Source organism: Macrobrachium rosenbergii, chromosome 48 (genome assembly GCF_040412425.1).
Source record: "Macrobrachium rosenbergii isolate ZJJX-2024 chromosome 48, ASM4041242v1, whole genome shotgun sequence".
Classification (NCBI taxonomy): Eukaryota; Metazoa; Arthropoda; class Malacostraca; order Decapoda; family Palaemonidae; genus Macrobrachium; species Macrobrachium rosenbergii.
The window spans coordinates 3,955,502-3,969,830 of NC_089788.1; the positions used below are offsets into that span (position 1 = coordinate 3,955,502).

Consider the following 14,329-nt stretch of genomic DNA (forward strand, 5'->3'; position numbering starts at 1 on the left):
CATTTTCATTCATTGTACTTTTACATTATACTGTACGAAAGTTTGAAAGCAATATTTACAAAAATTCAAATATACCGGACATATAACCATAGACTTGAGTAATGAACATCTTATGTCTAAAGCAGTTTTGTTGTTTTACTGACAAGGGGTTCATCTTTGATTCGGCAGTTCAGGGTATCAATGTGGCTGTGACTTTTGTTTTTTTATATCTAGACCCTATTCCTTACAGTTGGACGAACGCGACATAGAGAAAAGTAAGGCCAAAAACGCAACAAAAATTTCTGATAGAGAGAGAGAGAGAGAGCTTTTCAAATAAAGAGAGAGACTGAGTATAGAGAATTAAATTAGAGAGAGAGAGAGAGAGAGAGAGAGAGAGAGAGAGAGAGAGAGAGAGAGGCTTTTCAAATAAAGTTTTAGTCTTTGGCAGACCGTTCATTGAGTATAGGCAATGAATTAAATTACCCGTCTTTTGAGAGAGAGAGAGAGAGAGAGAGAGAGAGAGAGAGAGAGAGAGAGAGAGAGAGGCTTTTAAATAAAGTTTTAATCTCTGGCAGACCATTCATTGAATATAGGCGATGAATTAAATTACCCGTATTTAGAGAGAGAGAGAGAGAGAGAGAGAGAGAGAGAGAGAGAGAGAGAGAGAGAGAGAGAGAGATCTCTGGCAGACCATTTTCAAATACAGTTTTAGTCTTTGGCAGACCGTTCACTGGTCATAGGCACTGTCAATTAAATTTGCGTATTTTGCACTGTATTAAAGAGTAGAGAGAGAGAGAGAGAGAGAGAGAGAGAGAGAGAGAGAGAGGTTTTTTCAAATAAAGTTTTAATCCCTGCCTGACCATTCACTGAATATAGGCAATGAATTAAATCACCCGTCTTTTGAGAGAGAGAGAGAGAGAGAGAGAGAGAGAGAGAGAGAGAGACGCTGGACAGCATTAAACAATTCCTTTGTTCTAACAATGACCCTACCGCAGTTGACAAGATTGCGCCAGACGCTTTCGCCGTTTCATTTTAGCTCCCCAAAACACTTACACCTACTTGCCGACTACCTGCTGCTGAGTTCTTCTTTCTAAGAGCCTGCCATCGAAGCCGCTACTATGTCACCCCATTAGATTAATGAACCTCTAAATCCAACTTCAGGTCATATCAACTTTCAAATCTCTTTTCGTTAAGTGACTCAAATGACTTTTCTCTTGGAGACCTGAGTTCGCCAACACTTCAGGTTAAGAGATCCGGTCAAGGTTTTAACATATAAACTTTTCGGTTTAAATTAACCAAGATTCTCACTTCTGTCAGGAATTTAAATAGCACAGTTTGCTTCAAATTGACCAGGGAGTTGTCAAATAGCAGTATTTGCTTCTTAACATCTACCTTTTTTGATATAAAAAGTTTTTCACCTAACAGAATTTTTAAAGATTTACATTGTTACTATTTATGCCTATCTAGACTTCAGGTTACTCAGGGAGTAGTCCAATAGCAATATTTGCTTCTAAAAATACACTTTTGTTTTTGGATAAGAGGTTTTTCATCTAAAATAGTTTTTAAAGATTTTCGTTGGCAATGTCTATCCCTTGTCTAGACACGCATTGTTTATGTATATGGCGTCCCTTCCCTAACCCTTTCTCAATATAAATGAATTAATCGACCTATTCGTTCTATCAATGACCACAAACACGCCTCCAGCCCTGTAAAAAGTTCCTTATTCTACGTGTATCATTTTCAGCACTGCTCTGTAAAGGTCCCTTAATCTACAGGTATTATTTTCGAAACTGCTCTCTGAAAAGTTCCTTATTGTACAAGTATTATTTTCAACACTGCTCTGTAAAGGGCCCTTAATCTACAGGTATTATTTTCGAAACTGCTCTCTGAAAAGTTCCTTATTGTACAAGTATTATTTTCAACACTGCTCTGTAAAGGTCCCTTATTCTACAGATATTATTTTCGAAACTGCTCTCTGAAAACTTATTGTACAGGTATTATTTTCAACACTGCTCTGTAAAGGTCCCTTATTCTACAGATATTATTTTCGAAACTGCTCTCTGAAAAGTTCCTTATTGTACAGGTATTTTCAACACTGCTCTGTAAAGGTCCCTTATTCTACAGGTATTATTTTGAAAACTGCTCTGTAAAAGTCCCTTATTCTACAGTTATTATTTTCAACACTCCTCTGCAAAGGTCCCTTATTCTACAGTTATTATTTTCAACACTGCTCTCTAAAAGCCCCTTATTCTACAGGTATTATTTTGAACACTGCTGTGTAAAGGTCCCATATCCTGCATGCATCATTTTCGACATTTAAAGGTCCCTCATCCTACAAGTACCATTTTCGACATTTACAGGTTCCTTATTCTACAGGTATCATTTTCGACACTGCTCAGTAAAGATGAAGGGTGTAGTTCTTCAGCAGCGCAGGCCAAAATTCCCCAAATCGACTGTGGATATCATCACTCCTCGGAAAGACGTTGTTCCAAACGGACATATTCCCTAGCCCCTAATTCCCCAAAATTTTCAAGTAGCAAGTCATTAAATTTTTGGGTCCAAGCTCCGTGTTACTTCATTCTCCCTTCTCTTCCTTGTTCCCATCATCCACTCGGCATTTTTTTTATATTAAAACGTTAAAAGATATAAAGATAAACGCTAAATAAAAATGACGTCCTGTAATTAGGATAAAACTATAACAAAAGCAGTTTAAATGCTAACGGGTAAAATCTTGAGAGAGAGAGAGAGAGAGAGAGAGAGAGAGAGAGAGAGAGAGAGAGAGAGATAAAAAAAAAAACAAAACAAAACCTGCGCACAAGTTAAAGAAAAAATGCGCAAGAGTTCGGTATAAAGCACGAAAATAAAAGCGCAGATCACAGAGCGAGAAAAAAAAAAACGAACGAACAGGAGATAAAGGCCACGACAATAAGAACGTGGATAAAAAAAACGAGTGAAAAGAAAAACTGGCTTTAAAAGCCGACTAAAAATCAACACGCCGAGGAACTCAGGCCCTACGGAAACAAGCGACGATATCCAGCACAGATAAGAGAGAGATAAATGACGAGGAATAAAACAGGAATTAAATAGGAAATAGAGAAAACGTGACCACAGATAAAATAAAACCCGAGGAGGAGGAGGAGGAGGAGGAGGAGGAGGAGGAGGAAAACCACCGGACGAGAAAGATTTTGCGAATAAAATAAATGGTTAAGGAAATTCGAATAATGTGAATGTTTCCATATGCGTAAGTGTATATAAAATGACGGGGGAAAACGGAAGAATGGGGAAAATCAGAAGTCAAAAGCAGATCAACTGAACTGAATACAGAACTGAATATAGAATTTAGGCCAAAGGCCAAGCGCTGGGACCTACGAGGTCATTCAGCGCTGAAACGGAAATTGACAGGAGAAGGTTTGAAATGCGTAACAGGAGGAAAACCTGAGAATCAATTGTTAGGAGAGGGTTGAGGAAAGTAAGATGGAAGAAAGAGAATATGAAAGGAGGTACAGTAAAGAAAACGAAAGGGTTGCAGCTAGGAGCCGAAGGGAGGCTGCAAAGAACCTTAAGTAACGCCTACAGTGCACAGCAAGAGGCGCCCTGACGGCAATTCGATTTAATCTGCCAAGTACCTCATATGATACTAAATTCGTATTTGAACATCGTACAATAAAAAATGCCCTCTGAAAATGTCAAGATCATGACAGGAAAAAAATAACATAATAAAAAAAGATATATAAAACACAGAAAAAGGAAAAAAAAGCATGTATCACCTACCAAGATCTAAGGCACGTAGGAAGTTGGATACAAAAAAAAAAAAGATTGTTGAAAAGTAAAAAGAAATAAAATCAAAATTGTCGACACCGATACAATACGAACAATGACAGGATTTCTCGTGTTATGGGCTGGCAAACTGCAGGCGAAACTCCCGTTTACCGTGAAAATTGGACGAAACTGCCACTCGAAACAGGCTCTTCATCAGCGGAAACATTCTTCTAACGGGAAATAAGATACTACATCAAAATCTACGAAAACTGGACATAATGAAAAACAAGTAAAAAATGCGGCGAAGTTTCTTCGGCGCAATCGAGTTCTCTGTACAGCCGCTACAGCGTATAATCAAGGACACCGAAAATAGATCTATTGTTCGGTGGTTTCGATATAATGCTGTATGAGCCGCGGCCCATGAAACTTAACCACGGTCCAGTGGTGGCATGTCCTATATCGTTACCAGAAGCACGATTATGGCTAACTTTAACCTTTAAATAAAATAAAAACTACTGGGGTTAGAGGGCTGCAATTCGGTATGTTTGATGATTGGAGGCTGGATGTTCAACATACCAATTTGCAGCCCTCTAACATCAGTAATTTTTAAGATCTGACGGCGGACAGAAAAAAGTGCGGACGGACAGACAAAGCCGGCACAATAGTTTTCTTTTACAGAAAACTAAAAATAAATAAAAAAATAATTAAAAATAAATTACAGAATGTTATGGAAGACGATCGAACCTAGATGACAACGTAATTATCGCAAGAACTTGAAGAGAGACGGTTAGGTTGCATGAAAGCACTGGAAAAAAAAAATGAGTAACATAAGAGAGGATCGGGACGACAAGCCCTGATCTTACTAGAGTTCAATGCCACAAAGATCGGACCGAGGCATAATAATTATATATGACTATTGGGTGAAAGTGGAGTTTCTTGCCTGTAGACAGTTGATGTCACACACAAGAGAAAATATATGGATACACAGTTTTATATACGTACGGATATATTTCCTCGCTTATACTGTCGGGTGCTGTTAAATATTTTGAGGTCCATTCCGTAAATATAAGTTATAAATTATATTTAAGCAATACACTAAAATGGTTCAATTGAGCAGCGTATGGAACAATTTAAGTGGCCTATGTCTGATAACATGATTAATCTCTGAACAATCACCTTACAGAAGAACACTGAATTTAGGATTTTAGGAGTGTCACTGGTCCTAAAACCAGGTGCCGAAAGTACTCTTCATTTCTTGGAATATAGTATGAATATAGCATTTAAGCCGAATACCAAGCGCTGGGACCTATGAGGTCATTCAGCGCTGCAAGGGAAATTGACAGTAAAAGGTTTGAAAGGTGTAACAAGAGTAAAACCTCACACTTGCACTCTGAAACAATTGTTAGGAGATGGTAGAAAGTCAGATGGAATATAGCGAATATGAACGGAGGCACAGTAAAAGGAATGAGAGAGGTTGCAGCTAGAGGCCGAAGGGACGCTGCAAAGAGCCTAAAGTAATGCCTACAGTGCGCCGCATGAGGTGCACTGACGGCACTAACCCCCCCATGGGATTTAACCCCCAGATAAAAGACGATTAATTGAAAACATTAAAAACCTACCACAGCCCACTACGTCCCAGGTACCTAGTTCACAGCTCAGGCCAAGATGGGTCCCGTTGAATCTCAGGTAATAGGTCTAATAGGCCTAATTCTCTTGCCACCTCCCGGGATTAGATACGGGCGAAATATTTCAAAATTCTGCCAACGAGTCTACAGTAGTTACTTCTTATACGCAAAAGCTTGAGAATATAATCACTAATCGGTGTTGGAAAGTATGGTATCAGTCAATATGAAATGACACTTTTGAAAGATACAAATATATGAATATTTTCCGTAAATAATGTAATGGAGCTAATTAATATTTTCACCTCTATAGTATTGATCAACATTCAGCAAACTATTGACGGGAAAAAGTATGTACATAATGCGTTTCATATACTGTGAGTAAGATGTACTTGCAGAATGTTTTAAGCTTCATCTCTCATCTCTCTCTCTCTCTCTCTCTCTCTCTCTCTCTCTCTCTCTCATAATCATAATTATTTTTACAGCATTGAATCTGTATATAATGTTTCATTTATTATAAGCACGATGCAACTGCAGTATAATGAAAATTTCACCGTCATTTTCCCAGGTTAAAGTAACCAACACTAGTAAATTATACGACAAGGCGATATTCGAACTAAACACGTTTCGCAATGGTTACATACTATCTAAGCATCGCCTCTCTCTCTCTCTCTCTCTCTCTCTCTCTCTCTCTCTCTCTCTCTCTCTCTCTCTCTCTCTCTCTCATTTTCGTAGAATAAAGTACAATAGTACTGCAAATTATACGAAAAGGCGATAATCGAACAAGTTATGCAATGGTTATACGGAAAAGGCAATATTCGAACAAGTTATCTCAATGGTTCACAGACTAAAGTACACAAGTAAATACGAAATGATATTCAGAACAAGTTATTCAATGGTTACATACGGTCTAAGTATTCTCTCTCTCTCTCTCTCTCTCTCATAGGCATAATTTTTCTTTTTCCTAAATCACCGGATCTGTTTATTCAAAAAGCGTGCCTTGCCACCTATTCTTCGTTAAGCCTAAGCAAGAGAACTGCTTTCATCCCCAAGTAAAGGAGAAGTCGAACAAAACGCCTTTATCTTAATCAGTATATAATCTAAAATATGAATTCTCTGCACACAAAGAACACGGCACAGAGGGAATAGGCTGTGCGAGCCTAAGGGACGATTCTAGACATTAATCTCACTAAATTCTCGAGTGGCTTCACCCATTAATCACGGGCTGTCATCACAAATGATGAATTCATGACGTTTAATCGAATAACACTAATTTAGAAGGCGAAACTGAGCTCGGGATAAGTAACACCTTTTTTTCTTTTAATTCCGTTGCCTAAGCATGGCTCTCGCCTTGACGACTCATAATTCACACTTAAGAAGAAGAAGAAGAAGAAGAAGAAGAAGAAGAAGAAGGAGGAGGAGGAGGAGGAGGAGGAGAGAGAGAGAGAGAGAGAGAGAGAGAGAGAGAGAGAGAGAGAGAGAGAGAGAGAGAGATAAATATTGACGAAGGAGAGAGAGAGAGAGAGAGAGAGAGAGAGAGAGAGAGAGAGAGAGAGAGAGAGAGAGATGTGAAGGAAATAAACATTGACGAAGAAGAGAGAGAGAGAGAGAGAGAGAGAGAGAGAGAGAGAGAGAGAGAGAGATGAAGGAAATAAACATTTACGAAGGAGAGAGAGAGAGAGAGAGAGAGGAAAGAAATAAACATTGACGAAGGAGAGGAGAGAGAGAGAGAGAGAGAGAGAGAGAGAGAGAGAGAGAGATGAAGGAAATAATCATTAACTTATCCCTCATCATTAAACATACTTTGGTATCCACAGAAACGCATCAAAACAATAAAAATGAAGACTGTAATCATAAACAACAACAATAATAACAACAAGACCAACAGGGAACAAACCGATCAATTACGCGAAGCGCAGCATTTCACAAAAGGTACAAAATAAAAATAAAAATGAATTCCCGAAGCGTTCTTTCTTTTCCCGGAAGAATGAAGCAACTCGGCGAATTTGCATATTTCACTGCAAGCACTGACTGATTTCACATAGTTTGGCCAATCCTTCGAACCGCAAAATGGTATTCTGGTGGTGGACAGGAAACTCAAGTACTTCTCTCGAGAGGCTATTTCTAGAACAAACCACACGCTTGCCTATTGACCAAATCCAGCAAGGTTACACACACACACACACACACACACACACACACACAGCTTTTTAATCACTATTTTCAAAATGTCAGATGAAAACACCATTTGCAGTACACATCAGTCTTCTTCTGTCAGCTCATTCACAAAAATTGAATCATTCATACACACATCTTTTCTTCTGCCTTTAAAACATGAGATAAAATTAATCATTCATCCATCAATCTTCTTCTGTCAGAACTTTTGCAATAAGTACCTGAGACTACACAGAACACATATCTTCACAGGTCCTCATTGTCTGGTCAGAATTTATCAACATTAAACCAAGACCCCCCCATGCATACACAAGTCTTCTTCTGCAAGATTTTCTAAAGGGACTAGGGACCAAATACACTACATCCGCTCTGCACTGATCTTGTTTTTGGTCAGAACTTATCAACATTAAACTGAGACCCTCATGCATACAGAAATCTTCTCCTACAAGAATTTTTTAAAAATGACTGAGACCAAATACCCTAGACATCTGGCCTGGTCTTGAGTTTCGTCTGAACTTATCAAAATCAAACCGAGGCCCTCTCTTCTGTTGGGATTTCCAATTACCAGTCGGCGAGTTGAAAGGGAAACTTTTAAGTACGCGACATACACAGAGCAGAATATGCCTGTAGGACACTTTTCATTTTCAGATCTCTTACAACAATACGTTCTGAGATCAAACCATACCATAATTTTTGAAAAATTATCCCAGAATATAACTGTACAAACAATAATCAAGGGTCGAGGAAATTTTTTTTAAATGAGGTACCAAAAAGACCATAAAATCTCAGAACACGCTAACATTTAAAAGTTAAAAGTGGAATGTTGAGGTACAGCGGTAACAGTGTACTGTGCTTGATTGGCTAATCAGGGTTTGCTTACTGTCTGGATGAGAGAATGTTCAGAACGGACTGGGAGTGGAACAATTGAACAATTTTATAAGGGGTAAAGGTGACTGGTGTGGCTGTAAGAATTATAAACACATTACTTACTATAAAAGGGAAGATCTATGGCATGATTTTGACTGAAAAATTAATAGAAACAGGAACAGTGTGATTATAGATAAAACGAAGGGTACTTGATCAAGCATACAGTACTGTACTGTGAGACAATTTGTATACAGGAAAAACTTATAACAGATTCGATCGAGGGGTAGGCTAATCCATGCTACAGATTATGAGTTGAGGGCGATTAAACAAAATTTTTGATGGAAAAGAGCATGTGAAAGGAAGAATGACCAGCTTCGTTTAAAAGTGGGTCTGAGACAAATGTACGTTATGGCTCCAAGGCTGTTTAATATTTCTTTGGGCAGAATGATGACAGAAGTCACGTAAAGGCAGTTGCTGTATTTGCAAACTTATGAGATAAAATGTGTTGTGAATGAAATGTGACATGGAGGCCGCTTGCAGATTAGCCTATACAGGATTGACTGTGGACAGTGAAGAGAAACTGCAGGAACTAGCTAAACAGAGAATGAATTTGCAAAAGGAAAGAGATGAGTAAATAAGACATCAAGCGTAAGGATACAATTTAAACGGAAATCACGAAGATAAAGCAAAGAATGTTTATATGAAAACAAAAGGAACGGGGTTAGCGCAAAAGACTACGAAGGGGCTGTTGAGCCAATTCTCTTTTATGGGAGTGAAGTGTGGATGTTTAATGTGAATGAAAGACAAAAGGCCTTATGACAATAACTGAAAGTGTTGGATATATGGAAATACACAGAATAACAGTCAACACTTTAGATGGCGAAAATCGACATCAAAGCGTTTTGAGATGGTTTTGTCATGTAGAAAGAATGGATTATTTTATAATGGATTTGTAGAAATGTGTGTTATTCAGTAGTATTGAGAGGAAGGAGAGGAAAACCTGGAAAGGGTTGGAAAGATGACGTCAGAGAGGTACTGGAAAAGAAGGGACTTAATTTCCAGGAAGCGCTCGAGTGCATGGAAGATGAGAGGTGATTGGTGACATGTATGTAGGGGAATTCGACGTGCTGCTGAAGAACTATCCCATTAGAAGCATGAAGTGACTGATGTCGTGGAAGTTGTCTGCACATGTATATATAACCAAGGTGTATTTTTCTTTGAAAAATGTTGGAAAAATGGCGTTGTGAATATATGTATGTATGTATAGTAAAATAAATCATATATATATATATATATATATATATATATATATATATATATATATATATAAATATTAATATATACAAAATATAAAATAAATCAATATATATATATATAATATATATATATATATATATATATATATATATATATATATATATATATATATATATATATATATATATATATATATAGTGTCTCTATTCCAAATAATCACAAACTTATCATCTTCAAGTCACAGACTCTGTTCAGGCCGAAGAGAAACCTATACAGGGTACACAGTGAAACTCCCCCACGAGGTTAATCAGTGTCTTGCCTGGGCAGGAAGTAATTAAGCATGTGACACAGAGACAACAACGCTGTGTACTCCACGTACACAACTTTTGGCCTGCGGGGGAGTGGAGGAGTGCCGTAGGAGTTGGGGTGATTATCAGTCAATGAGACTAAGAGAACAACAAATGATTTAGTATGACAAGGCGAGGCAGAAGACGAAGCTGTGCAGAGCGAACTAACGACTAGTAGGTTGGGAATCGTTTAGTCTAATTCACCAAAACTTTGGGAACCGTTTAGTCTAATTCTCCAAAACTTTGGGAACTGTTTAAGTTCACCAAAACTTTGGGAACCGTTTAGTCTAATTCACCAAAAACTCGTTTGGGTCTAATTCTCCAAAGCTTTGGGAAGTCTAATCTAATTCACCAAAACTTGAACCGTTTAGTCTAATTCTCCAAAACTTTGGGGAATTCTCCAAAACTTTGGGAACTGTTTAGTCTAACTTTCCAAAGATTTCGTTTAGTCTAAAAAACTTTGGGAACTGTTTAGTCTAATTCTCCAAAACTTTGGGAACCGTTTAGTCTAACTTTCCAAAAATTCGTGAACCGTTTAGTCTAATTCTCCAAAACTTAGGGAACCATTTTGTCTAATTCACCAAAACTTGGGGAACCGTTTTGTCAAATTCATCAAAACTTTGGGAACCGTTTAGTCTAATTCACCAAAACTTTGGGAACCGTTTAATCTAATTCACCAAAAGTTCGTGAACCGTTTAGTCTAATTCTCCAAAACTTTGGGAACCGTTTAGTCTAATTCACCAAAACTTTGGGAACCGTTTAGTCTAATTCACCAAAACTTTGGAAACCGTTTTGTCTAATTCACCAAAAATTTGGGAACCGTTTAGTCTCTCTCCAAAACTTTGGGAACCGTTTAGTCTAACTCTCCAAAACTTTGATCTAACTCTCCAAAACTTTGGGAACCGTTTTGTCAAATTCACCAAAGCTTTGGGAACCGTTTAGTCTAATTCTCCAAAACTTTGGGAACCATTTAGTCTAATTCTCCAAAACTTTGGGAACCGTTTAGTCTAATTCACCAAAACTTGGGGAACCGTTTAGTCTAATTCACCAAAACTTGGGGAACCGTTTAGTCTAATTCACCAAAACTTCGAGAACCGTTTAGTCTAACTCTCCAAAACTTTGGGAACCGTTTAGTCTAAATTCACCAAAACTTTGGGAACCGTTTAGTCTTATTCTCCAAAACTTAGGGAACCATTTAGTCTAATTCACCAAAACTTTGGGAACCGGTCTTATTCTCCAAAACTTAGGGAACCGTTTAGTCTAATTCACCAAAACTTGAGGAACCGTTTAGTCTAATTCACCAAAACTTAGGGAACCGTTTAGTCTAATTTCACCAAAATTTAGCCAAAGTTGTAACAATCGTTTAATAATTGTTATTTTCACTTTTCAATACACAAATAAAAACGCCGCGAAGCAGGAAAACAAAATATCATGAGAATTGCAAGACGGTTGATAAAGATAGACACAGTCACTGATGGAATATCAGTTAGGCCTATTTGAAAGAGCAACAAAATCGGTGAGGCGATTATTACATTGTATATATCGATATACCGTTCTGGCGACTTAATTCGTACACATATATATAATGTGCAGAATATAATATATATATATATATATATATATATATATATATATATATATATATATATATATATATATATATATATATATATATATTATTCACGCATACATTACAGTAAATTGGATTATAGTAAGCGGATAAAGGTACGGTATTACCACTAATAAATCACGTAGCCTAATTGCAATAAATATAAAAAAATAACCTTAAAATTTATAACCCCCTCTCTGAATAAATATACACAAAATGCGTTGGGAAAGCAAACTACAGGCGCACATTTTCATATAAAAAAAATATACAAATTAAAAAGTATATATAAAACGTAAATATTTTTTACCATCCAAAATAATTGATAAAACTGGTAAAACTTGTATTTAGACACCCACAATTATGACAATACTTATTTTAGTGAAGAATCTAAACTTTATGATGCAATGCCCGAAAAGCAATGCAGTTTTCCCCTTAAAAATATCTGGGCCTATCTGAATTTGGGGCTTAAATTTTTGCGTGTATTAGTATTGTAACTTTTAAACATGAGCATATATATATATATATATATATATATATATATATATATATATATATATATATATATATATATATATATATATATATATATATATATATATATATATATATATAAGTTTTCTGTTCACAAAAAATCATGTTTGTAAATTATCTAGCAGAAAAAAACAATTAATGGCTTGTTAAAACATTCAGTGTCATAATAAAATTGCTAAGTACATTTTTTCACACTAAACTTCCGGGTCAAATGGCACGAAATTCAACCAGGGTTGTGAAGGACCATAATAATATCTACTAATTTTGAGATATTATCTATTAAATAGCCTGACCGGGTAAATCTCACCGAATATATCAAACCCCCTCAACGCACAGAAGCCTCTAAAATGACATTCGAATCTCTGGAAATAAAAAAAAAAAAAAAAGGGATTCTTTTTAAATAAAAAAATAATCCTTCTCGAAAACAACCTCTAAGACCCAACTTACTTTCACTCGCTGTGCTTACCATTTATGTTTCAGGGTTCCCTGAGAAAAACTATGGACATGAAAATAGCGACCACTGAACCAAAACTCTTCGCTCAGTCGAGAACACGTACCATTTTAATGTCCGGACATCCAGCGTAAAGGAATCCCGGCGGTCCTTTGTACGAAAAAACACTTTAGGGATAAGGAAGCAGTTTTGCCCCCCGACACGGCGCGCAGACGAGACGCACACACATCCACTCGTGGCCACATTCGACAAGACACTGAGGTGAGGAATCCAGTGACGGCCAGGGAGAGTAAGTATCTCGATGCCTGACCACGGACGGGATCGACTTAGACTTAAAAACTATTAATTTTAGTCGTTCGTTTCCCGTTCCAAGCCGTTACTCTAAATACTGCTGTTCGGCATTTGCATGTGGAAGACCCCACTGCATGCAGAATGCATCCGACGAGTCGTTTTTCACGCTTAAATCTGGGAAAGAAAAACGCGATTGTTTGTGAGAGCAAAGTGGAGTCGGCCTGAGATCTTGGGTCCTGATTGGGTATCCCAGCGGGTAGCGGAGTTACCAGTTAGTTTAATTCAGGCAGGCTTTTCTTTTCGTCACTAATTCTCGCGTAACTTTAACACCCTCGTTAACAAACTCCAATCCCCAACACGAATAATTTATTATCACGTCACCGACAGCAAAGAAACTTCACGGAGAAACGACTAACAAATAAATATCTTTGTTCCCGCGGCCGTTGTGGCAACAATGGCTACACCTGTCAGATATGTTATGCTTCAGCCTCTTTGGGGGTTTGGTTGAGAGGCCTCCTCCATTCCCTTATGAAGGAGGATAGGGTCAGTCAGCGAGAAAAATATATGTAGGATATTATTCTCCTTTTGCTGGGTATAATGCAAGGAATGATTTACATTTGCATATATATACGTGAAGTGCAATGTGGCGCTACCCCATACGGGGTGAACCAAATAAATGTAGGCCTACTAAACTGTTTTCAGCATTTTCAAAAACGTTCTCGCGTTCAAATTCCATTTGAATCTTGTTTTTCTTTTGGGCAAAAATATATTATATTTTCGTATTCGTGTCTAAATAGGAAAGAATAATTCTTTTAAGTAATAAGCAAAGATTAATAGACAACAAGTTTTGTAGGAAATTTCCCTCAGACTGTTTTTAACAGTTCAAACAATTCTAACAAATTTATCACTTAACAATCTTCACAATTTCTTTTCCAACATTTTCTCGTGAATCTAAGAAAGTGGTAAATGTATATATATATATATATATATATATATATATATATATATATATATATATATATATATATATATATATATATATATATATACATACATACATATACATATATATTTAAAATTTGGTCAAAAAACATTAAACACTAAAACCTGACAAACGGGAAACATTAAAGAAAAATGACACAACTATCTACAAATCTTAATCTCCGGGGATTAATACCTGGTCAGGGACTTGCCACTTGTTCTGCGCTAACTGGGGGCCTTCAGTAATTAAGTTACATTTTGTATTCTTTCTTGTTATTGTTGAATGGGATTTCATTTTGCCTGTGTAATTATGACAGGTTTATTTATTGTATCTATTCTGTTAATGGATTCAGATCTTTTTCTCAACATCAACCAATCTTTTTCTGAAACATCAACCAATCTTTTTCTGAAACATCAACAAATCTTTTTCTGAACATCAACCAATCTTTTTCCTGAAACA

At 36.9% G+C, this 14,329-nt stretch overlaps 1 protein-coding gene across 2 annotated transcripts in view; it reads right to left on the minus strand.

The window, feature by feature from the left end:
- Positions 1 to 12,980, minus strand: part of LOC136831186 (uncharacterized) — a 189,796-nt gene extending 176,816 nt beyond the window's left edge. Inside the window, exon 1 of one of the 2 annotated variants that reach the window (XM_067091166.1) lies at positions 12,704 to 12,980. In XM_067091166.1, the coding sequence (XP_066947267.1) occupies positions 12,704 to 12,706 (3 nt within the window). In that variant the 5' untranslated portion in view covers positions 12,707 to 12,980. Of the gene's footprint in view, positions 1 to 12,612 lie in introns of both variants that reach the window. The other variant, XM_067091167.1, reaches the window with a different exon arrangement.
- Between the last annotated feature and the right edge of the window lie 1,349 nt (positions 12,981 to 14,329).